Below are 25,279 nucleotides of genomic sequence, written 5' to 3'. Positions count from 1 at the left end.
AATCAAGCTTGCAGAGTGCTGCTCCAAAAGCTTGTGGTTTCAAATAAACCTGTTGGAGTATAACCTGTTATTGTGTGCCTTACGACCTTGCCAACACCAATCCAACACCGGCACCTCCACATCATAAGGTGCAGTTAAGGTAAAACGGCAGGAGAATGGCAGCAAATCAAGATCCTCATTCGCAGAGTCAGGGCTGATGCAATGGCCTAAACGGCTTTATTTGCTACGTAACAATTCTGTAAGGCATCAGTAGTTTCATTTAAGACCAAAAAAAGACTCGGGGCAAGTCAATCTGGTCAAGGCATCCCAGACGATTGAGCCGCGTCATATCAGAGATGGCACAGTGACAGCCTGTGAGATTCTAATAATTTAAGCAACAGGAGAAGATTACAGTCAAAAAGTATGAAATAATACCTTGGGCACCTTGCCTGCTGCAGCAGACTTGCACTGACCTTAACTTCCCAGGGACTTTGATTGGCAGGAGCAAGGTTTCTCGTGCCGGTGATGACGCGGCGGCCCCTCCCAACAGCCAATGGGAAGCACCACGCCGTGTGTGACGTCAGGGGTAGGCTGAGCGGGCCGCTTTGTCCGTGTAAACAGGCCTGGGGAGGCCAGGCCTAGCCCAGCCAAGCCGGTGGACACAGGGGGCTCGCTCTTTGCCAGTTCGTTTTCGCGTTATTTTAATTTCGCAGGTAGGTTACCACCGCCGCGAGATTTCAGGCGAGTCCTGCCCAATCAGTATTTTCTTTTCACCTCGCACTTGCGGTTTAATATACCGGCCACCGCGGGCTTGCGGCCTGGTCAGCTAATTTCCTTCGTCCCACCCACGGCTGAAGGGATTGATTTTTGTGTTCTACCTACTCTTGCTTTATTTTATAACTATTATTCTCGCTCCCCTACCACTCAGGCCTTGCACGCCCTCCACCTGAAACCCGAACCGACAGAGGAAGCGCCAAGAGGGGACGCGGCTAGCCAAGGGGGCGGGGCCTGGATCGATCTGACTGACGTCGCCGTAAGCCAATGGGAAGTGGGTGAATCCGGTTTTGGCACCGTGATTGACAACGTCGCGGGGAGTCTGTGGCCACTCAGGTTGGAAGTAGTGGGCGGGATTTCCGGCTGTCTGTTTGAACCCTGGGGAGGAGCTCGGTGATGTCGGGATCTGGTCTCCGGTTTGGCAGTGTTTGCTGCCAGGGGCACGGGAGATTCTGGAGCGGAAAAACGCCGCCGGGAGTTGATGACTTATTGCCCGGTGTAAGGGGGACGCGGGGTAGGGTGGAATGGCCCGGTTTCATATCGAGGGATATTCTGTTCATTCAGCGAACTTGTAAAACATGACTCAGGAGGCGCTGAGTTTGTCGGTGACTTTTGGGGCCTGGCAGTTGCCATGGTGAGAAGGCGCGGGTGGGTGGGGCTAAACGGTCCCCTTCGCCCCGGAACCTGCTTCTGGGTGGTGACGCACAGTCCCTGAGCCTTGTCATTAGTACATTGTAAGTAAAAATATTCAAACTTTTTTTTTAAACAACATAAAGCAGGTATAGAGTTTTTAATATATTTTAAAAAACTCTCAAGAAATGAGTCTGGCTGCATCGAAACGATGACATTCTGTGTAAGCAAAACACTTACTTTCTACATTTTGCTACTTTACATTTTGTAAACAACGTCGCTTTTTGAAGTTCTTGAGAAGATTTGTAGGTCAGGTTACGAATGAGGTTGTTGACTTACTCAGCTGGTAAATGTGCTTGCAGACGTTTCATGACCATGCGAGGTAACGTCATCAGCGAGCCTCCGGTGAAGCATTGGCGTTCTGTCCCGGTTTGCTGAGATCGGTGATGTTTCCAGTTTTGTTCCTTAGCAGTTGGTATATGGGGTCTAACTCTACATGTTTGTTAATGCAATTCTGGGTTGGGTGCCAGGCCTCCAAGAATTTCTGTGCATGTCTCTGTTTGGCTTGTCCTAGGAATGCTGTACCAAGAGACAGGATCATCTATCACTTGTGTCCACACACGGACAAAGAAAGACACCAATTCAACCTGAACAATGTATCTATCCTAGGGCAAGTCAAACTAAGACATCCACAGGAATTCTTGGGGGCCTGACATTCGATCTGGAACTCTGTTAGCTAACATGTAGATTTAGACCCCCTATACCAACCACTAAGAAACAAAACCGGAAAAGATATCAGCCACCACAGCAAACTGTGACATACAAATAGCAAGTGGGTCAGAACACCCAGTGCTTCACTGGAGGTGCACTAATGGTGTTACCTAGTATGGTGATGAAACGGCTGCAAACAAACTTAACAGGTCAGCAAGCAAGTCAATGACCTCAGTTTTACATGTCTCTTCTCGATTAAAGTATCTTTAAATGTGTTTCTTTTTGTCTCCAAATCATGAAAGTTAGTTCCCATTTTCTCAGGCCAAAAGGCTGGATGCTTTATTGCTGGAACAGCACAGCAGGTCAGGCAGCATCCAGGGAACAGGAGATTCGACGTTTCGGCCTGTGCCCGAAACGTTGGATCTCCTGTTCCCTGGATGCTGCCTGACCTGCTGTGCTGTTCCAGCAATAAAGTTTCAACTTTGATCTCCAGCATCGGCAGACCTCACTTTCTCCTCCAAAAGGCTGGATGCACATGGTAGTCTAATATAGTGTTAAAGCCTGTAAGACTGATACCGGATGGATTGCCAAGGCATCAGAAGCTGACATGACAAAGGCCTGCCTAGCTCAGTCTGCCCTGCAATATTCTCCTTACTAATATCTGCCCAATGGTGCCAGATTTGGGAGAGCTGTCCCAGAAACTGGTCAAACCACATCATTCTCACAGACTGTCAGTAAGATAGCATTCAATTTGTAAGAACTCATTCCTGATTATACTCTTATCCATTAGGAAGGGTATATAATCAAGATCATGCTGCCCTGGGAATTCTCAACATTGATGTATCATTGCAATAGCTCAAACCTGGGCAAGGAAACCTAAGAGAATGTCCATTAACATCATATTCTCAAAACACCCAGGCATATAACCCTGCCAGTTGTAACCAGTGACATCACTCTGCTCTGTAAATTAATGCTTCACCCGAATGGTATGCCCGTGGCCCTGTGGGGTGTAGAGGGGGTGGGCAGGTTGGAGGTGGAAAGGCTCGTGTGTGGGTGCCATGGGGTAGGCAGTTCATATTGACGATTGATCACGAGTGGATTCAGGTGCTACAGAGGGAACAGTACCTTTGCACTTCTGAAGAGGGTACTGTGCTGGAAGTGCATGTTTATTCAGTTTGGCAACTGATGAGTTGGGAAGGGGAGAAAGCTGACATGTAGGCAATGGAATTATAAGTTTTGAGGGCTTCATCCTGGAGGGGGTGTCCTTGGTTGAGTGAAAAAAGATGAAGTCAGAAACACTGAAGTCAGACAAATATGAGAGAAAATTTGGAAGAATGGAGCACTGGGTAAGTTGTGGATTTGCATCAGAAGAGGGAAGATTAAGGGACGAAAAAAGTTTGATAAAGCAAGAAATAAATACCATAGAGCAAGAATAGATTGGAATAGTTGGTTTACTCCAGAAGCAGTGTGTGATCCTACAACCAATGGTTGATAAGGCTCTGCAGTATCCAGTCAATGTTTGATGGCTAGTTGACCAACTGTTGAGAGAAGGAGGCTGCATGAGCACCTAACTTTGATAGAGCCTGACGTGTGAATGCAAAGACCAAGCGAACTGTTGGCAACTAACTTCATCCAGAAATGCTGAGTGATTTAGCCATTTACTCATCCTGAGACCCTCATATCACAAATGCTAGTCTTCAGCCAGTTGAATATACTGTAAATAATGTCAAATAATGGCTGAGTGCACTAAATCCAGTAAAGCTATGGGACTTGGCAACAGACCAGGTGTAGTGGGTTGTGATGGGAGATTCAGCTCATTTTATGCCTGGGCCAACTGCTTTTTGTCATTTATATAAATGATTTGGATGTGAACATAGAGGGTATAGTTGGTAAGTTTGCAGATGACACCAAAATTTGAGGTGTAGCGGACAGTGAAGAAGGTTAGATCTGAAAATGTGTTGCTGGAAAAGCGCAGCAGGTCAGGCAGCATCCAAGGAACAGGAGATTCGACGTTTCGGGCATAAGTCCTGAAGAAGGGCTTATGCCCGAAACGTCGATTCTCCTGTTCCTTGGATGCTGCCTGACCTGCTGCACCTTTCCAGCAACACATTTTCAGATCTGATCTGCAGTCCTCACTTTCTCCTCCAGTGAAGAAGATTACTTCAGATTACAATGAGATCTTGATCAGATGAACTAGTGGGCTGAGGAGTGGCAGATGGAGTTTAATTTAGATAAATATGAGGTGCTGCATTTTGGAAAGCCATATCAGAGCAGGACTTATACACTTAATGGTAAGGACCTGGGGACTGTTACTGAACAGGTTCATAGTTCCTTGAAAGTGGATTAGATCCCCATACAATCTGGAAACAGGCCATTTGGCCCAACAAGTGCACACCGACCCTCCAAAGATTAACCCACCCAGACCCATTTTCCTCTGACTGATTGATTGTATCTAATACTGGGCAATTTAGCATGGTCAATCTACCTGACCTGCACATCTTTGGATTGTGGGAGGAAACCGGAGCACTAGGACGAAACCCAGGCAGACATGGGGAAAATGTGCAAACTCCACACAGACAGTTGACCGAGGCTGGAATTGAACCCAGCTTGGCACTGGTGCTGTGAGGCTGCAATGCTAACTACTGAGCCACCGTGCTATCCACTGTTTTATGAAAACAGTGACTGCATAAGGGAAGTGTTCTGTTTCTAAATATACTGGACCAGCCTTGGAGCCAGGAACAGCCCCGTTTAATTTGACAGTCTTGATCCATACTAGGCACAAGTAGATAGGATAATGAAGAAAGCATTTGGTATGCTTTCCTTTTTAGTCAGAGCATTGAGTATAGGAGTTCCGAGGTCATGTTGCAGCTATACAAGACGTTGGTTAGGCCACTTTTGGAATATTGCGTGCAATTCTGGTCTCCCTCCTATAGGAAGGATGTTGGTAAACTTGAAAGGGATCAGAAAAGATTTACAAAGATATTTGCCAGGGTTGGAGCTGTAGGGAGAGGCTGAATAGGCTGGGGCTGTTTTTCCTGCAGCATTGGAGGCTGAGGGGTGACCTTGTAGTGGTTTACCAAAATTATGAGGGGCATGGATAGAGTAAATTGACAAGGTCTTTTCCCTGGGGTGGGGGAATTGAAAATGAGGACGTAGGTTTAACTGAGAGGGGGAAGATATAAAAGGGACCTAAGGGACAACTTTTCACAGAGAAGGTGGTGCCTGTATGGAATGAGCTGCCAGAGGGAGTGGTGGACACTGGTACAATTAAACATTTAAAAGGCATCTGGATGGGTATATGAATAGAAAGGGTTTAGGGGGAATATGGGCAAAGTGCTGGCAAACAGGACTAGATTAGGTTAAGATATCTGGTTGGCATGGTCGAATTGGACCGAAGGGTCTGTTTCCGTGCTGTACATCTGACTCTATATCAGTTCCCAGAAATAGTGATGATCTGGTCATTCTTGGGACATTGATATTTGAACTTTGTAGTGGGGTAGCTATTCTACTGTGTTTTTTTTTGAAAGGTTAAAAATATTCATACAGCAAAAGGGTTAAGCACTTGTGCCATTCCTTTAGCCACATGAGAGTTTGGGATAAGTGAATAGTAAAGAAGTTTTAGGGAGGGAATTCCAGAGCATTGAGACTGTGGAGTTGAAGGCACAGTCATCCATGCTGGTACAATTCAAATTGGGAATGTGCAAGAAGCCAAATTATGTGACCATTGATTTGAAATGTTATTTTTGATGCTTTTTCTATAGTCGCTACTTAACCTGCTGAGTATGTCCAGCATCAACAGTGTTTTACTTCAATCATTTGGGAAAATATTGTTATCCAGCTATCTATTTTGCTACTGCTGGGGACAACCCATGCATTTCGATGTAATGAACCTCTCTTTGCTCTTTAAGGAAGCCCTGTTTGTGAAACTTGACACGATTACAGATGAGTTGTGTGAGATAGCCGCGCTCGGCGATCTTGTTAATGCAGAGGATTGCATAGCATCAATGAATGACATAAACAGGCTGGCCTAATCAACAAGCCCATGCTGGTGTAGTGCTCTAGGTTAGCGTCCTCCCTTTCTTCATCTATATCTCCCATTGCAATCCTCTAATCCCTTCTCCCTCAGTTGCTTGTCTAACCGCTCCTTAAATGCTTTCAAACTATTCAGTTTAACCACTCCGCTGGCAATGAGTTTCGCAACAAAAAAGTTTCTTCTGAATTCCTTATTTTATTTCTTGCTGAATAACTTCATTTTGGTAGCCCCAAATTAGAGGAAACAATCTCTCTCTATCCCCTCTTTCAAAACATTTCAGTATTAAAGGTCTCTAATAGGTCATCTGCAGTTCTGTTTTTTTTCAAAGTAAGAGACTGCATTGATATACAGATCTTTGCCTGATCTGTATATCAATGCATTTGTGGTGTCACTTTTAAACTTTTCTGCATCTTTTCTAGTGTCTCCATACCTTTTCATAGCGTCAAGTAGAAGTATAATACAGTACCATATAAATTTGATCTAAACAAGGTTCAGTACAGATTGAGCATAACTTCTTTCCTTTGCAATGTTATTTTGCTACAACTAAAGCCTGATTTATGTTTTAAATCATCACCTCACTCAAATTGCAGCTTGTGATTGCTCTATTTGTGCTTGTAGAGAAGTACTTGTGCATCTATTCTGTATTTCTCCCTCCTGCAGTATTTTGTGTTCAAAATAGTTGGTGGTTCTGAGAGAAGATTTGGATGAAGTAAGCCTATATGTAGGAAATTGCTTGAAGTAGCTGAGTTAATTAACTGTATCTGGTATTTTCACCGGTTTCCTCCCCATTGGGTAAGGTGTTGCAGTGGGTGTGGCTTGCTGAAGTGACATCACATTGACTGACAGCTGATCTTGTGCTGACGAAACAATAAGTATTACGGTAAACCTGGGGGTGGGGGAAACCTGTATCCAGTCAGGGATACAAATTATGCAAAAATCAAGAAATTGAGGTATATGCTGATCTTTAAAGTCATTTTAATGAGCGAGTTGGTTAGTAGAAAATTTTTAATCCAAGGATGAATTTCTAGCCTAAAATTCTGCTACGGTCTTCTATAATTAATCTAGCATACCTGAAATCTTCAGTGAACAGAGTAACTTATTTTCCTCTTTCTTTGAACGTATTTAACATTGAATTATTATGCAGTGATTTAGTAGGTGACGTGTGCTTAAAGTGAGTCCAGATGTCAAGGATTGGTAAAATGGTCTCCACAGTTTTTGATATAATGATGGTTCTCAAGAAATGGGATTGTTCTTTACTTTGATAATTAATCCACTGGACCTAATTCTTTCCTTGTTAGGATTCTTTCTTTTCAGCTTTTTGGTATTTTTGCTTTTTAATCAGGGGAGAGAGATGTTCAGTTCAGATTCTCTATTTGCCTGTATGTACAGATTTGTAACAAACTTCAACTCAGCTAATCTGAGGGCTGTTGTCAGGCTGTCTTTCCTTAACTCAATAACTCTTAGTGCCACTCCATCTCAAAGTAACGACTTGACTACTCCAAAAAGCAGTATTATGTTGCACAGGTAAAAATGTGCACTACCTGATTTTTTTTCCAAGTTGCAAAACTCTCCTAGTATTTTGAGTGTACGATGGTGTACAACTTCCATTCCAGTTTATAGTCTAAAAAGGAAAAAATGTGGTCCCTCACACTGTAGCGTAGATAAGTACCAAGTTCAGAAATTATAAATTTATATTTCTAAGCTTTAAAATTGTTGTATGAGATAATGGTTCTGAAAAGGTTGATGTTGGTGACTGTACAAAGACTTGGGGTCATCAAGACTTAGGTGAAGAAAAGGCAGAACAGCTTAGAATCTGTTGAGTGAAAATAGTTTGAATCCCTTCATATGTCTAACTTGCTAATGTTCCTTGTACATGAGGCAATACACTTCATTGGGTGTTGTCGTGCAATGGTTATGTCCCTACCTCTTAACCAGAAAAAGATGTGAGGTGTCCAAACAGGCTGTAATGAAAAGACGCTCTTTTAGTTAGTTAATTCACTGACCTCTGCCACTGTAGCCCCTTAAACCAGCAAAGAAAATAGAAAGGTGGCGGAAAAGTATCCTAGCTACAGTCTGGTGGCTGCATCACACTAATTGACATCACTAAACTATCTTTGCATTGAAGCTGTGGAAAGATGCCCATTTGAGTTGCTGGTCCACATTTGCTAGCTGTACTGTTTGACACTGATTGTATAACTGTGTAATCAGTTGAATGTTTTCATTTACTTTTTGCTCCTGCAGTGAAACCTGCAAGCTTCTAAATTTTTAAAGTTTAATTCTACCCCTTGCTCTCTACTATCCCTAATTTGTAAATTTGTAAATTCATAAATGTATGAACACCGTATCACTGTAATTGTGCATTATTTTCTGGAAATCTGTCCCTTCTTTGATTCTCTTCATGCCATTTCTCCCACTTCCAGAGCAAGACTTAAATGTACTGTGCCTGTTTTGTGACGTTAAGTACCTTAGTTATCTTAGTCACTACTCCCTTTATTATCCATACCCTGTTTTTACATTAAAATTTGTTTTTTATAACTGTTTAAAAATTATGAATTAAAGGTAACAAGGCAGTGTCATCCCAGTTGTTCAGAACAATGAAACTGTGGACAACGAATGATGAAAGTTTGGTTCCTTTCTATGATCGATCAAGTCCAGCAGAAATGACAGGCATAGTGCTCTAGCCACATCATTGTGGAAAATAATTCACAGGCACACTGTAGCTAAATGTATCTCGCTTGTGTACAAATGTCTACATATAATTTCCATGGAAGTAAAGCTCTTGATGATAAGAATAATTTTACCAAAATATATATGCATACTGTCATGCAGTGAATTTTGAGTGTGAACCTAGTGTATTATGATTAAGTGTATTACTGTTACTAATTTGAAATGCATTTAGCTATATCTGCAATGTCAGCAAATCATCAATGTTCTAGAGTGCTTAGTACTCTGCATTGAGTTAAGATCTTGACAGACAAGAAGGATTATAATTGCAATCTGCCAATAAATTATTCTGCAAACGCTGATTTGAAAGTTGTTTTTTTCCTAATATTCTTTCCAAGCTGTATTTTGCGTAGAGGTCAGTACAGCTTACAAAACTATATTGCGTTTCTGGTTTTCCATCTGTCTTATCTTGTGACCGTGACTCTTGAAATTTTCTAACTTTCTCTTGCAAGACCTGTTGGAGGAACATGGCTCAAGAAACCAATCAGACTCAAGTGCCTATGCTGTGTACCACTGGCTGTGGATTTTATGGGAACCCACGAACGAATGGCATGTGTTCAGTTTGCTATAAGGATTTTCTTCAAAGGCAAAACAATAACGGTCGAATCAGTCCTGGTAAATATCTTACTCAAAAAACATGCAACCAATAATTGAAGTTTTTTTTTTTAACTGGCCATAAATTTATTTTCTGCTTAAAGCCACACTGGGAGTGAGGGTGAGATTTTGTTATGAGTTTGAAAAATAATGCCACTACATAGAATTCAGTATCCTCTTGAGGTGCTGACTCTTGATTTTCAATATCTTCAGATTGTGATATGAAGATATCTAAGTAGTCATGCAAGACTAATTAGAGTCTCAAAGCAACACGTTTTTACTTGATTATTTTGCGCAGTCCCCCCTTTCAGGGAGTGATCTGATTGGCCTCTGCTTAATTAATGTGCAAGTAATCTACATTGCTTTCAAATTGAATTTTTTTTCATTGCATTTAAAAATACTGGATGCCATCAGAATATGGTGCAGCTAGCCTGTGAAAAGCATTTTATTGTTGTATGATTTTGTATCTCTTGCAATATGTTGTAACTATGTAGTCTTATCAAAAGAAAGTATAATTTTCCTAGCAGAGAACAAAAGACCCCAACCCCTCTACATATGAAACTGGAATAGTTTTAAATATTTACACTCTCATCAGCTGATAGTTTATAAATAAATTCCAACTCCCCAGTTAACATGTTGATATTTGCCTAGAGATGACTAGATTGTCCTGCTCTTCAGGCTGTTCTGAGAGGATAGGTTGAACTTATGGAACTTCCTGGTCAGTTGCATTTAGGCAAGTGTAGGAAAGTGGGGAATTTTGTGGAATGAAGGGTATCTTTCCCTTTTAAAACCCTCGTCTTTGTTTTGAATTGCTTTTAAGAAGGTACATGTCTTTAAGTATCCTGCTAATGTTTTTGCATAATTTCTATAAGTCCTAATGAGTTGTATGAAATTGAAAACGTTTTTCATTTTCTTTACTGTATTTAAGACTTCCTGTATGTTCATGTTGCTGCATTATTATAAGTGCAAAATCATGGTGTGTCAACTTTTTATCCATGAAGGACATTGCTGTTACCAGGTTTCTCTCTGCTGTTGTGATTTGGGCCTCTTGCTTGTGTTCTGGGTCTGTCTTATGACTTCTTCCATGTGCCAGTGGTTTGGTGGTAATTACCCTGATGGGCTTAGGCTTAATTGGAAAAGAGAAGCTAATAATCAGCCAACCAGGATATTGGTGACTAAGTCATCAAGTGGTTTATAATTTTATTTCACGTTTTGTTCTGCGCCTCAAGTGTTTTGGAATTAGTCATAAAGTTACGAAATGTACAGCGTGGAAACAGACCCTTCACTCCAACTCCTCCACGCTGACCAGGTATCCTAAATAAATCTGGTCCCATTTGCCAGCATTTGGCCCATATCCCTGTCAACCCTTCCTATTCATATGCCCATCCAGATGCCTTTTAAATGTTCTAATTATACCAGCCTCCATCACTTCCAGTGGCAGCTCTTTCCATATGTGCACCACTATGTGTGGAAAATGTTTCCCCTAAGTCCCTCTTCAGTCTTTTCCTCTCTCACCTTAAACCTGTGCCCTCGAGTTTTGGACTCTCCCCACCAGGGGAAAAGACCTTGTCTATTTACCCTATCCATGATCTCAATGATCCAGGGAAAATAGCCCCAGCCCCTCTCTGTAGCTGAAACCGTCCAATCATGGCAACATTCTCTTAAATCTTTTCTGAATCCTTTCAAGTTTCACAACATCCATTCTATACCAGGGAGAACAGAATTGCATGCAGTATTCCAAAAGTGGTCTAACCAAAGGCCTGTATCGCCGCAACATGACCTCCCAACTCCTATATTCAATGCTGTGAACAATGAAAGCAAGCACAAGAAATGCTGCCTTCACTATTTTATCTACCTGTGACTCCACTTTCAATGAACTATCAACCTGCACTCCAAGGTCTCTGTTCAGCAGCACTCCCCAGCACGTTACCATTATGTGTCTAAGTCCTGCCCTGATTTGCCTTTCCAAGATGCAGCACCTCGCATTTATCTAAATTAAACTCCAACTGCCACTCCTCAACCCATTGCCCTACCTGATCAAATCCCATTGTACTCTGAGGTAACCTTCTTAACTCCTGATTTGCTACATCTCTCCTTATTATAGGGATACCAATGATTAACACAGCCACCTTTCCTAGCTTCCTCTGTTTCCTAAATGGCATGTAACCTTCAATGTTGAATTCCCAATCTACTTTTCAGCCATGTCTGTAATGACCACCTGATCAGATCATACTTATTTATTTCCATTTCTGTTTTCCGTTTATCAATTTTGTTTTGAATGTTATAGAAATTCCAAGTGAAGAATTTTTTAGTTTTGCTCTTCTGCCCTAGCAGAAACTGGCAGTGAAACTTGGTAATTACTGTTATTACTCTTCCAAAACTAAAAGCAAAACTGCACAGCATGCAGAAATCCAGAAATGACTGTTGGTAATTCCACATTTTTTCAGTTCCGTGCATTCTGAGGCACACTTCGGATAACAAATGACGGGCCTAGAGTTTCTCCCAAAAAAAGTTTGAAAAATTGACACCTCATTGATTTGAGACAAAATTTGTTGGAAAGCTTATGTCCATAGTTGCGCACATGGAGCCTCTTTCATAGTTTCCCTACACCGTGGAAGGAAGTCAGTTGCCCATCAAGTCCACACCACCCTCTGAAGAGCATCCCACCCAGACTCATATTATCCTCCCCACGTTATGCCAGTATGACTCTATTTTTGCTGAATGTTAAACGCTTTCATTGTGAAAGAAACCCTACACTTAAAATAAAATTGAATCCATTAACTCAGTTGTTCACTTACTTTGTGTACTCCAGTTTGAATCATACTTTAAATTATGAATGTCACTAGTAAATTGTAAAGCCATACTTTGAGATTGAGATCCATGTTCAATCTCCACATGTGGGATCAAGTTCATCACAACTTGCAATGTGCCTTCAGTATATTGGAGGAAAACTGTTTACAATTCCACAGGAATCATTCCGACGGCAATAGTGAAACTACCATATTACTTCTACTTTTGTATTCAGTGAGCAGCTTTTTTAGATGCCATGTATGTCCCTGCAGTATCCTCAAACATTTATTTATATTCCCACTAACTGTTTCAGCTCTTAAACTTTATTTTTTCAAATATCTTGCTATATAATTTTACTTAAGATATTTATAGATTCAAAGTCATACAGCACGGAAACAAACTTTTCGGTCCAACTCGCCTATGCTGACAAGGTTTCCCAAACTAAACTAGTCTCACTTGCCTGCTTTTGGTCCACATCCCTCTAAACCGTTCCCATTCAACCTGCATCTCCCACTTCCTCTGGCAGTTCATTCCACTTATGAACCAACTTGTTCTGTTATTTATTGGCTCTACCATGATGTTAACTTTCTGATATTTGTTAAAGATATAAAAATCTAGCTTCTCTAGTTTGTATTAATAACAAAGTTTTTTAAAATAAACTAAATTATTTTCTCAGAATATTGTCCAGTTTGAGATTCAATTGCTATTTATCTTGCCTTATTCTGAGGGTGAATGACCTATGAATGGGGCTTTAGCAGATTAATTCGATGGCTGAACATTGGGTTGTGCATTTAAAGACATCAATTTTGTGTCTTTTCTACCTACCCCCCCTCTCAATTCCTGTGGGAGAATCTACATGGTGTTTTCTGTTTACTAAACGATAATGTTTAACATGATGGAGCTTGAGCATCCACTTCTTTGCTACCTAATCCTTCAAGTATTTTGTAATTGCATCAACTAATTTTAAAATACATTTTTAGAAAATTGGTATCCACAGTTGAATTTGTCATGAAGCTACCCTATTTTAACTGAACTAGCAGTAGGTACATACAAGAGGTAAGGTACATTTGCTTAGAAGTAAGAATAAGAGTAAATTTGAAGTAAAAGTTGAATTTATAAACTCTTTCACAAAATTCCTGATGTCCCAAGTGTTTTATGACCAATGAAATACTTCTGGTGTAATGTTTTTAAATAAAAACTGCTAATTTGCACCCAACAAGGTCCCTTAAAAAAATCTAATAATGACCTGACAACTGGTTTTTGTGATCTGGCTTAATGAATAAATGTTGATGCAAAGCTGTGAGATCTTTGCATCCACTTGAGAGGAAAATTGAGTTAAGGCACATCCATAAGTAAGCACTTCAGACAGCGCAAAACTCCTTCTGTAACATAATGGAAGTGTCGCCTGGATTTTATGTTCAAACCTCGAGTAATGTGTAGCCTTCTGATTCAGACGTGCAGAATTCAGTAACTGAACCAAGGTGGCACTAATCATGTAACCTTCCAACTGCCCTTATTTCCAATTAGTGTGAAGACTAGAAACTCCCGGAGCAATGTTAAATTAACAGCCTTCATAAAATACATATTTTAGAGTATGTTGTATAATTCATTTTTTCTTCATGCAGTGTCTCCCAATTTGAACAGTTTATCTGAAGTGTATCCTGTTCAATGTACACAAGATAATCTCCCAGCAATACCATCATTTTCCTCCTCCTCCTCCTCCACGTCAGGCCAATCAAGGTATGTAAACAACTTCTATCCTGGGAAATTGATGTCAAATTTAAAGCTATTTTAGGCATAATAAGAAATGTTAGAACTGAACTGTTTTTGTAAATAATATAAATAATATAAAACTATAACAATCAAGTATATTTATTAATGACCAATCATATACTTTCATAACTAGCAGATGTACCTGTTAACAACCTTAAAATGTTGATTTATTCTAAAAATTAGCAAAGGCTTAATTATTTGACTCAAACAAAGATTTCTGTGTACAATTACTGGTTTCTATCGGTCCTATTCTTTTTTTTAGTTGAATAAAGCAGACATTTGTAGTTGATTTTTGTATTCAGTTACAGGCAACGAGTGTGACAGAAGGATTGATGTAGCCTTGCAAGTAATAAAGTTAATGTCATAATACAACCTGTTAAGTGGCATAGTCTCTGGAATTATTTTGTATAGTTGAAAGCATTTTGCATTCAAATTGAATGCTTTCGAAAATGTTTCCCTAGTTCAGTGCACAAATCACATTTCAATAATATGACTTTAAATACAATTTCTATTTCTGTGAAGATTATTGTATGTTCTGTATAATGGTACAAACCTTTTTTTGGCATATGTTTGATGTCTTGATCAAAAATTGAATGACAAAAAAGTTGTTGATCCATTGTAATTAATCAACATTTTGATAAATATGACTAATTTTAAATTAATCACATATTCCTAAGGAATACTTAAGTTTATTGTTACGAAGACCTGTGCCACAGATTAGCAGTGTCATTTAAAAAGAAATATCAAATGCAAGAGTTTATTTCTAGAAAGATAGGAGATTAAGGAACTTGTGCTAAACCTATCAAGCCTTGGTTTGACCTAACTCTGATTACTGTTTGCAGTTCTGGTTGCCCTATTAGAAATAAGGTATGCAGGCTGGATAGGAGATTTATAAGAATAATACATGTTGGGAATGTATGAACAGTCTTGGTCTATGTTAATTCTGTGGAAGGAGCATAGCTATAGGTTATCAATATCAGGTGGTCATCAAATATTCCAATACGGGATTCCAGAATAATCTTTACCTAAAGAATGGCAAGAAAGTGGAATTCACTATAACGTTGAGAGATTGAAATGTATAGTCTAAGTACATTTAGGACAGCTTGGTAAGCAAGGCAGAAGATTCAGTGGTTATAACTGTAGAATTAGATGAAAATGAATCATAAATCTTGGCATCAACCTGTTGGGCCAAAAGGCCTGTTTCTATGTCATTATACCTCCTAGTCTCAAGAGTTGTTTGATACAACCAATCTGTAAGTTGTAGTTTCCCAGGCTGTATATAACTTTTAATACTGTATCCATCATCTCGCCAACTAGGGTAATTGAGAATAGTAAAGGAAAACAAGAGCACTGGCACTCCAGTTTGGAAAGCAAAGTTGAGAAGATAACACTTGCAAGTTGGCTATATGGGCACAAGATCAGATTTGCTGAAAACAAGAAAAAATATAAGCTCAAATTGCAGGAACAGAATGCAATTCAGAAATCTTTTTGGAGGTTTTGCTGTGTGGATTTCTAAAATCTATTTCCAGTAGAAGGCATTTGTCTTTGTTCCTGCTTTTGCCACATCCAGTTTGATCCACTTAGCCCTAGGAACTATATCTCATTGCTGAAAACATTTGTGTTATAGCCTAAACTGCTTTATGTGACAGAGAATTCTCAGGCTGAACACTCTCTAGGTGAAGGAATTTCTCGTGCTCTCAGTCCTAAATGACATACCCTGATCTTTAGTCTGAGACGTTTCTCCCGCCACCTTCTTACCCCCCCCCCCCCCCCCCCCCCCCGCCCAAAAAAAACCACACAGTTCTGGACTCGTTATGAGTGCAGTGAAAAAAATCAAGAATTGTGGATGGTTGAAATCCGAAACAAAAAAGTAAATTATTGGAAAGCAGCAGGTCTGGTGGCAGTTATAGAGAGAAAGCAGAATTAATGTTTCAGATACAGTGACCTTTCTTGATAACTGAGAGCATGATGCGCACTGCATACACTAGGTTGACAACTTTTAATTTATTGGATTACTAAACCAGTGTTTTAAATGAATCTGTTTGAGACCCCACATAATATTGTTGATTAATATTTTCTCATTGCATAATGTCTAGTCTAGAATAGTCTGTTCTGTAGTCCCTCCGTATACTGTATTGGGTTTAGAAAAAGAATGATCGCATATAGAGTCCAAGAAATCTTCCTCCACAATACTGTTGCAAGTTTGGTTTGCCCAATCTGTATGTAAATTCAAGTCACTCGTGATTTATTTTATTGCATGTATCTCTGATTTGTTGTTTAATGCCTTTCTCTACATCTTCACTACTGTTTGGGGGGATGAAGACAGTCCTAACCACACTTAATGCTCCTAATGTTTATCTCCCAAAACAGATTCAACATCATGATGTTCTGAGCCAATATCTTTCCTTGGTGTGGCATTGATATCCTCCATCACTTGCAATGCCACCCGACATGCTTTCCTTTTGTCTGCCCTTCCCAAATAATTCCCACCCTTGATCACCCTGCAGCCATATCTTTTGAAATCACAACTATGTCATAATCATTTATATCTATTTATGCTATTAATTTATCTACCTAATTACAAGCACTCCATGCATTAAAATGCAAGCCTCTAGATTTGTCTAATTAGTCATCTTAGCATTATCGTACACGATATGGCCCTCTTTGTTTATCACTCTTTTTTGTTTTTTTGCCTTCAACTTTGGTTCTTGACCATTCTGTCTCCTTGCCTTTTATTTTTATCCTTGTTTCTGTTGCTCCTGTCCCTGCTCAGGTTCCCACCCCTTTGCCATTCTAGTTTAAGCCCTTCCAAACCGTACGAGCAAACACTTCAACTCCCCTAAAGGCTATTGATGCTGAACATTGTCTGGGTAGGTTCTGATGAAACCGAAGCATTAGCTCTAACTATATCTTCAGAACTCTGCCAGACCTGTGGGAAAATTTATGATTGTTTCAAATATCTAGTATCTATGTTAGTTTGTATTTGTGATTTTTTTTTTAAATAGTGCCTGGGTTTGATTGCAAGGGAGAGGAATAGACATTGCTCAATTCAACACACATGAAATGTTCTAGAATTAATGGATTAATTGGAACAGTGGACAAATAGAAACCAGTAACATTTATGTTCAGTGGATGATTGTGTATGGGCCACATGTTCTTAAGTGATTTTGGAATGGTAAATGCACAATGCGTTGACATATTTAAATTTGGTGTTAAAGGAAATCTGGGAAAAATAGTTTACAAAGAAGAAATTTACCATAAGTATTCATAAACCTCTAAGGTTAATTAATGACTAATATTAAGTAGGTGGTTTTAAAGTAATTTTCTTTCATTTGTCTTCTGTCCTTGAGATCCAAAGAGTCTTCCTGCAGCTGAATTGGTATTTTAACAATCATGCTTGTTGGCATTCAATTGTATTATAAAAAGATACTGCCGGTTTAGAGCTTTGTCTTTAAGAGGACAGGTTCTTGTGCTATTCTGTGGTCATTGAACGTTGCCACATCAGTCAGTTCTACTAAAATTGTCCCTTATTCCAGAACTCTGCAGGAGGTTTAAAAATAAAATTCAGCCGATACAATGACAACACACATTTTTGCCTCTCTGAAATCATTTCAAGAGCCAAACGTTTTTGTTATCAAGTACTTTTCTCTTGTGAACAAATTAAGTTTTATTTGCATTAGTTTGTGTGTCCTTATCTGTGGTTCTCATCAGTTTAAACACCATAGAGTGTTTACAAACAGATGTGTGCGAGTTGAAATTCTTTATTCTAGATTTTGGTGAAGGTGTTGGATCTCTTGAACATGTCATCGCTTTTTTTTAAATAAAAAAGCAGAGTAAAGTATTTCTTGCTAACATGTTCATAGATCAGTGCCCTGAGTGTTACCTTATGGCCACTGGTCAATCTGGCCACATGGCAATCGCTAAAAATAGAGTTGGGAATTCTACATCTGATCATTGTTTCTCAGCTCCTTGATCAATTAATGTAAATAGTAAGGAAAGGGCTTTTAAAAAGATCCTTTGCCTGTGAAAATCTCAGTTATAGGACACTATTGTTAAGGTCATTAATTTTAATTAAGAGCTGTTGTAACTTGTTTGTTTTTGCTGTTGCGTTTTTTTATCAATTTGATTTTAAAATAAATTAGTTTAATATGGTAAGGTTATAAATGGAGAAAGATGTATGAACTGTTGTATGTTTACTCAACCTTCAGTCCACAACCAATAATGGGAAGAGGGAAAAGGGGAAGAAAGCAAAGAGAGAAGAAGGGAAGATCTATTAAAAGAGAGGGAAGAAAGGGAAGGAAGAGGTAAGAAAAAGGATTAGAAGGGAACATAAATTTAAGGAAGAATAAGCAAAATACAGGAGGAAGTTAGAAGATTTGGGAATATGAGAAAATAACTATTGCGCGTCAAAACCAGTTCATGATATTAAATTCTGTGAATGGTTCATCGTTTCTCTATTAAGCTCTATGTGGATCTTTTCCACAGTGAAAAGTTAATCTCTGATTAAATATGATCTTTTAACAGCAGAACTATAATGGTGAAGAGGTGATTAAGGCATATTTCCTGATGTAATTTGCTGCAAGTTTCACATTCTTTTGGCTATTGTTTTTGCTGTATTTTCTCTGCACGGGGTTTATGTAGTGTCAGTTGCTTTCCTTTGCAAGAGCTCTATAGGTGAAATGTGCAACTTAATTGAATAAATTTAATTGACAGATTTAAAACTGAATTGTGTATTAAACAACAAATATTAAAGGTTACTTCACATGATGCTTTTACGTAGACATGAAGGTGGCCCTTTATAGCAAATCCTCAATACAAGTGACCATAATTGACTATGCCTATATAGAAATGGCATGAGAATTCAATTTAGTCAGCAGTTAAGATTTTATTTGGTTAGTGACTTGCAAATAAAGTTTAGAGGGCAACATAGAAATAGAATCATATGGTACAGAAAGAGGTTTTAGGATTCCTAACTGGACTGAAGAGAACTGTGTGTAAGTTGGGAATTGTTTTTGCCCACTTGGCAAAATAAATGCCCACTTGGGCTGCTTGGTTAGATTAGTAACAAAATAATATCTCATTAGTGTGCACAGTAAAGCAATTGATGGAATAATTACTCTAAACGAATTCTTTTCGATTTCGATGTGGAAAATAAGGACTCTTTGAATTGTAACATCATAATCCACTTACGTTTCTTTCTGTTGGCCACAGATTGGAGTGCACTTATTTTCCATATTTTATCATAGACTTTAAAAAATAGTTTAAATTATATTTGAGAGGGTGGAAAAATGGTTAATAAATTTTGGTTTGTAAAGCTGAAAATGAAGACCAAGGGAAGTTTAATTTCAACCTTTTTGTTTCCTTATGTTGTTAAGATTGTAGCAGAAATTTATTGTCTGGAATCAGAGTTGATTTAAAATTAAGAATTTTATAATCCTGTGTATCTAGTCCTGATAATTTGTGTAGTAAACAACTTTTAGCTTTTATGCAACAACATTAATGATGAATATTTTAAACATAGGTTTCTCCAGTTATTATTGCACTTTAGTATTATTTTGGACTTGTAGTTTTTTTTTTAAAAACCACATCATTAGGTTCCTTTTATCCATTTTAACAGCAATTGTTGTTATGGTTTTTGGACAATGAATGTGTTCTCAATATTTTTAAATTTCAAAATGTTAGAAACTGCCTGTTGTTTAGCTTTAACTGTTTGTAACAAAGAAAAAAGTGGCTTAATGCTTAAAGTACTCAGTTTCAACCCTGTGTTCCAAGTAGAACTTTTCCAAACCTCCCATTATGTTACATTTTAATTTTATGTTTTCACTTTACTCAGTTTATTAAAATTGTTAGAAATGTATTTGCGAGGAATTTTCATTTTCATTTAAAATATTAACTGCTCCACAAATCTGATGGGTGTCATTTATCTCTCCCCTGTTCTTTGGACAGCAGTTCCTGAAATTATTTTGTCACTATTTTTCTCTCCCAATTTAATTGAATATTTCTTCCCTGTTTTGATCTGCCTTCCCTTTCTTTTCATCAAATTATGCTTCTTTTCTCTCCACATGTAAAGCATAAATTGCAGTTCTTAATCTACAACGGACTGTGAATTCCACAAATTGCTTGTCAGGGCAATAGAGGATCTATGAAACTTAAGGCTGAAATGCTCTACATGACTCAAATTGAAATTATTTGAACTTAACTGCTTTTGGCCTTGTACTCACCCACATTACAGTCTACACACCACGCTTAAGTTAGCTTAAGCAATACAGAAGTTAATTTGATTATGGGGTAGGATTAAAACATTGAGAGGTGGGGGTTATGTTTCTAGTGGCAGGCGAAGCTAACAGAACAGTGGTTATGGTGAACGGCACCAAATATTAAATGAGGATAAAGAGGAGTGAAAATGGAGGACACTGAGAATTAATGATAGCTATGGAGGAGGACCGTAACAAAGTAATGGGGAGGGAAAGGATTTGTATATGTACACTAACATGTAAAGAATAAACTTGGAGAATGAGAAATAGTTGCCATTGTGGAAGAAGAGACAATTATGTTATTTTAACTGAAGCTTTGTTTCAGAAACATCCAAGCTGCTAATAATTTTTTTAAAATCAAGAGCACACTAAGTGATGGGTTATGGCAATACTTGCTGTGGAATAGATTTCAGCTTCTGAAAGGAAACTTTAAATTTGATTTATAACTGGTCCCTTAATTGAAAGGAATCCACTGTAAAGATGATTCTCGATAGGTGTGAGAGAGACAGGGTAGTTGTCATGGGGGACTTCAACTTTCCAAATATTGACTGGGAATACTAGTGTGAGTACAATAGATGGGTCAGTTTTTATCCAGTGTGTGCAGGAGGACTTCCTGACACAGTATGTAGACAGGCCAACAAGGGGCAAAGCCACATTAGATTTGGTACTGGGTAATGAGCCCGGCCAGGTGTTAGACTTGGAAGTAGGTGAGCACTTTGGTGATAGCGTTCACAATTCTGTTATGTTTACTTTAGTGATAGAAAGGGATAGGTGTATACCACTGGGCAAAAGTTACAGCTGGGGGAAAGGCAATTACGATGCGATTAGGCAAGATTTAGGAAACATGGGATGGGGAAGGAAACTGCAGGGGATGTGGAGCTTATTCAAAGAAAAGCTGTGTGTTCTAGATAAGTATTTACCTGTCAGGCAGGAAGAAACTGTAGAGCGCAGGAGCCTTGGTTCACAAAGGAAGTGGAATCTCTGGTCAAGAGGAAGAAGAAGGCTTATGTTAGGATGGGATGAGATGTGAAGCTCAGTTAGGGCACTTGAGGGTTACAAGGCAGCCAGGAAAGACCTAAAGAGTGCTCAGAAGAGCCAGGAGAAGACGTGAGAAGTTGTTGGCAGATAGGATCAGGGTAAACCCTAAGGCTTTCTATAGGTATTTAAGGAATAAAAGAATGACGAGAGTAAGATTAGGGCCAATCAAAGATAGTAGTGGGAAGTTGTGTGTGGAGTCGGAGGAGATAGGGGAAGCACTAAATGAATATTTTTTGTCGTTTTCTAGAGTGAATACTGTCAATGTTGTCAAGGAGAATACTGAGATACAGGCTACTAGACTAGGTGGGATTGAGGTTCACAAGGAAGAAGTATTAGAAATTCTGCAGAGTGTGAAATAGATAAATCCCCTGGGCCGGATGGGATTTATCCTAGGATCCTCTGGGAAGCCAGGGAGGAGATTGCTGAGCCTTTGGCATTGATCTTTAAATAGTCATTGTCTACAGGAATAGTGCCAGAAGACTGGAGGATAGCAAATGTGATTCCACTGTTCAAGAAGGGGAGTAGAGACAACCCTGGTAATTATAGACCAGTGAGCCTTACTTCAGTTGTTGGTAAAGTGTTGGAAAAGATTATAAGAGATAATCATTTAGAAAATGATAATTTGATTAGGGATAGTCAGCACGGTTTTGTAAAGGATAGGTCGTGCCTCACAAACCTTATTGAGTTCTTTGAGAAGGTGACCAAACAGGTAGATGAGAGTAAACCGGTTGATGTGGTGTATGTGGATTTCAGCAAGGTGTTAGATAAGATTCCCCACAGTAGGCTATTGTACAAAATGCGGAGGAATGGGATTGTGGGAGATATAGCAGTTTGGATCAGTAATTGGCTTGCTGAAAGAAGACCAGAGGGTGGTGGTTGATGGGAAATATTCATCCTGGAGTCCAGTTACCAGTGGTGTACCACAAGGGTTGGTTTTGGGTCCACTGCTGTTCATTATTTTTATAAATTACCTGGATGAGGGCGTAAAAGGGTGGGTTGGTAAATTTGCAGATAACACTAAGGTCAGTGGAGTTGTGGATAGTGAGGAAAGATGTTGTAGGTTACAGAGAGACATAGATAAGCTGCAGAGCTGAGCTAAGAGGTGGCGAATAGAGTTTAATGCGGACAAGTGTGAGGTGATTCACTCCGGTTGGAGTAACCGGAATGCAAAGTACTGGGCTAATGGTAAGATTCTTGGTAGTGTAGATGAGCAGAGAGATCTCGGTGTCCATGTACACAGATCCTTGAAAGTTGCCACCTAGGTTGACAGGATTGTTAAGAAGGCATACAGTGTTTTAGCTTTTATTAATAGAGGGATCGCATTCCGGAACCATGAGGTTATGCAACAGCTGTACAAAACTCTGGTGTGGCCGCACTTGGAGTATTGTGTACAGTTCTGGCCACCGCATTATAAGAAGGATGTGGAAGCTTTGGAAAGGGTGCAGAGGAGATTTACTAGGATGTTGGTTGGTATGGAGGGAACGTCTTCCAAGGAAAGGCTGAGGGACTTGAGGCTGTTTTTGTTAGAGAGAAGGAGGTTGAGAGGTGACTTAATAGAGACACATAAGATAATCAGAGGGTTAGATAGGATGGATAGGGAGAGCCTTTTTCCAAGTATGGTGACGGCGAGCACAAGGGGGCATAGCTTTAAATTGAGGTGTGATAGATATAGGACAGATGTCAGAGGTAGTTTCTTTATTCAGAGAATAGTAAGGATATGAAATGCTTTGTCTGCAGCAGTAGTAGATTCGCCAACTTTAAGTACATTTAAGTCGTCATTGGACAAGCATATGGACGTACATGGAATAGTATAGGTTAGATGGGCTTCAGATTGGTATGACAGGTCAGCGCAACATCGAGGGCTGAAGGGCCTGTACTGCGCTGTTATGTTCTATATGTTCTATGTAATCCCAAGACTTTACAGATTTAATTTTTTGGAAGAGGTCAAAGCAGACAGTTGTGTAGAAATGGGTTGGTAAGATTGGAGGGTTTTAATTGTTCTTGGGTTAAATGGGTGAGACTTACTGAATGCATTCAACACTGCTTTCGCTTGTAGTACGCGAAAAGGAAAGGAGCAAATGGGGTTTGGTTCCAAAGGAAGAACTAGGACAGTTCAACTTGAAAGTGGCAGGGTACAGGATGTAGGGGAATAAGTGAGACATCTGTTGTGTGTGTTGCTGGAATGATTGATTCCTGATGAAGGGCTTATGCCCGAAATGTCAATTCTCCTTCTCGGATGCTGCTTAACCTGCTGTGCTTTTCCAGCAACACTGTCTCGACGCTGATCTCCAGCATCTGCAGTCCTCCCTTTCTCCTAACTGATGTTTTTCAAGCTTGTAGGAAATTGTGCTATAAAGGCAGTTCTACTTTTTACTTCAGCTCCCTACCCCATTCCAAACACAGACACACACACATCCATCTGGCATTTGCTTTAATTCTCTTTAGTATTCCAGCTGCCCTCCCAAAGTAAGATTCTAAGGTATCCTTCCATTAACGTTTTGACTAGGTAACTTTCATCTTTTCCTTTGACAACTTTGATTGTGGATGCCTCAGCTCTGTGTTTGGGATGTCAGCAGATATTCTACTGTCTTGTCAGAGCTTCCCAAACCAACTCCGCTGATACTTTCTGCTGCAAGGTTCTGTGAAGACCATTTACAGATTGCTCTTACTAGCTGTAAATAAATGCAAACCATTCCCTCATGAAATTTAAATGGAGAGTGAGTCTCACTTGCATTCCATTTGGTGAAGTTAGTAAGTTCAAGCATTGTCTCTTGTGGGTTCTTCCAATTAGTGAGATGCAGTCTCACCATAGCAAAGCTATTGCTGCCTTTGTCTGTCCCCAGACTTCTGTCAGCAAACACATACAGCTAAATTAAATAAAATAATTTTATTCACTCTAGATTATCATTTCCATGGCAGTGTGGCATGTTTTGGAATGATTGAACCAGAAATGCAGATGAATTATTTTACTTTCAAACTTGTTCCTTATATCAGTAATCCATTTGAATAATCTCTAATGTAGCTTTATGACCTCCTTTCCCAGAATTGTCTGCTCTGACCTCTTAGGCCCCCCAATCTGGTTTTTGAGTTGCGTTTATTTCAGGGTAGTTTATCAATTTCTCAATCATATGCTCCATTTTCAGCAGTTGCGTAGTTTAGGAATTAGGTTTTAAATTGTTAAAATATGAATTATGATCAAGATACAGTTAAGACTCAAAGTGCACTGATACTTGAGCTCTACTACTTTTGAGGTGACCAGAAAGTTATTGATTTTAATCAAAGCATTCAAAATGCAATCAGTCTAACAGTGAGCACTGATCAGGATCGTGTACTTGGTAAGAACTATTTAATGCAAATGGACAAAACTATAAACTATTATCTTTTAACTGAGTTGAAATTACAGCCCATGTGCGCGCGCACAGACTGACAGACAAACAAAATAACTTTTTGGCGTTTTAGGTGGAGGAAATAAAATCTGGAGCAATAGTTGGTCTCCTTTCTTCAGATGTTTTTACATTTTTGCAGAGACTAGTACACTAAATGACAAAATTTATTAGTTACTGGTGACAGATTACAGCAGCTAGTGGGGGAAAATAATTGGCTTTCTCCAGACACACGAGACAGATGCAAAGCCTGCTCTTCCAGTATTCCAGCGGCTTCACACTTTCTCTCTGTAACCTGTACAGTTGCTGTCTGCTTTCCCGTATCTGGACATTTGGAGTTCTTCTCTGGGGGATAAAAGTGAAATTCACAGCTGACCTCTGGGATCTCTCAGCAGGGGAACCCCTAAGTGGCTTTTTAACGTGTAACCTTACAGGTTTTCTTTTGTAAATCTACAATGAATAGAGTGGGGTTTATTCATTATATGTGGTTATTGAGGTCTGTCTCATGATTAAACACAGCTGGTAAGCTATTCTGGAACAGTTTTTTAGAGCAGTAAGACTGCTATTTTCTGGGTCTTTGGTTAAGGTGCAAAGAT

The 25,279-nt window shown here is 39.4% G+C and overlaps 1 protein-coding gene across 10 annotated transcripts in view; it reads left to right on the top strand.

Annotated features, from left to right (window-relative positions):
• The first annotated feature begins 551 nt into the window (after positions 1-551).
• The window catches only part of zfand6 (zinc finger, AN1-type domain 6), a 46,110-nt gene continuing 21,382 nt past the window's right edge, over positions 552-25,279 (top strand). For 2 of the 10 annotated variants that reach the window (XM_043677636.1, XM_043677635.1), the window contains exons 1-4: positions 1,530-1,606; positions 9,304-9,466; positions 13,861-13,975; positions 18,217-18,312. In XM_043677636.1, the coding sequence (XP_043533571.1) occupies positions 1,595-1,606; positions 9,304-9,466; positions 13,861-13,975; positions 18,217-18,312 (386 nt within the window). In that variant the 5' untranslated portion in view covers positions 1,530-1,594. The other 8 variants (XM_043677632.1, XM_043677631.1, XM_043677627.1 and 5 more) reach the window with 8 other exon arrangements.

This window comes from Chiloscyllium plagiosum, chromosome 36 (genome assembly GCF_004010195.1).
Source record: "Chiloscyllium plagiosum isolate BGI_BamShark_2017 chromosome 36, ASM401019v2, whole genome shotgun sequence".
Classification (NCBI taxonomy): Eukaryota; Metazoa; Chordata; class Chondrichthyes; order Orectolobiformes; family Hemiscylliidae; genus Chiloscyllium; species Chiloscyllium plagiosum.
The sequence above is the reverse complement of the archived record's forward strand: the minus strand, read 5'-3'. Positions and strand labels throughout refer to the sequence as shown.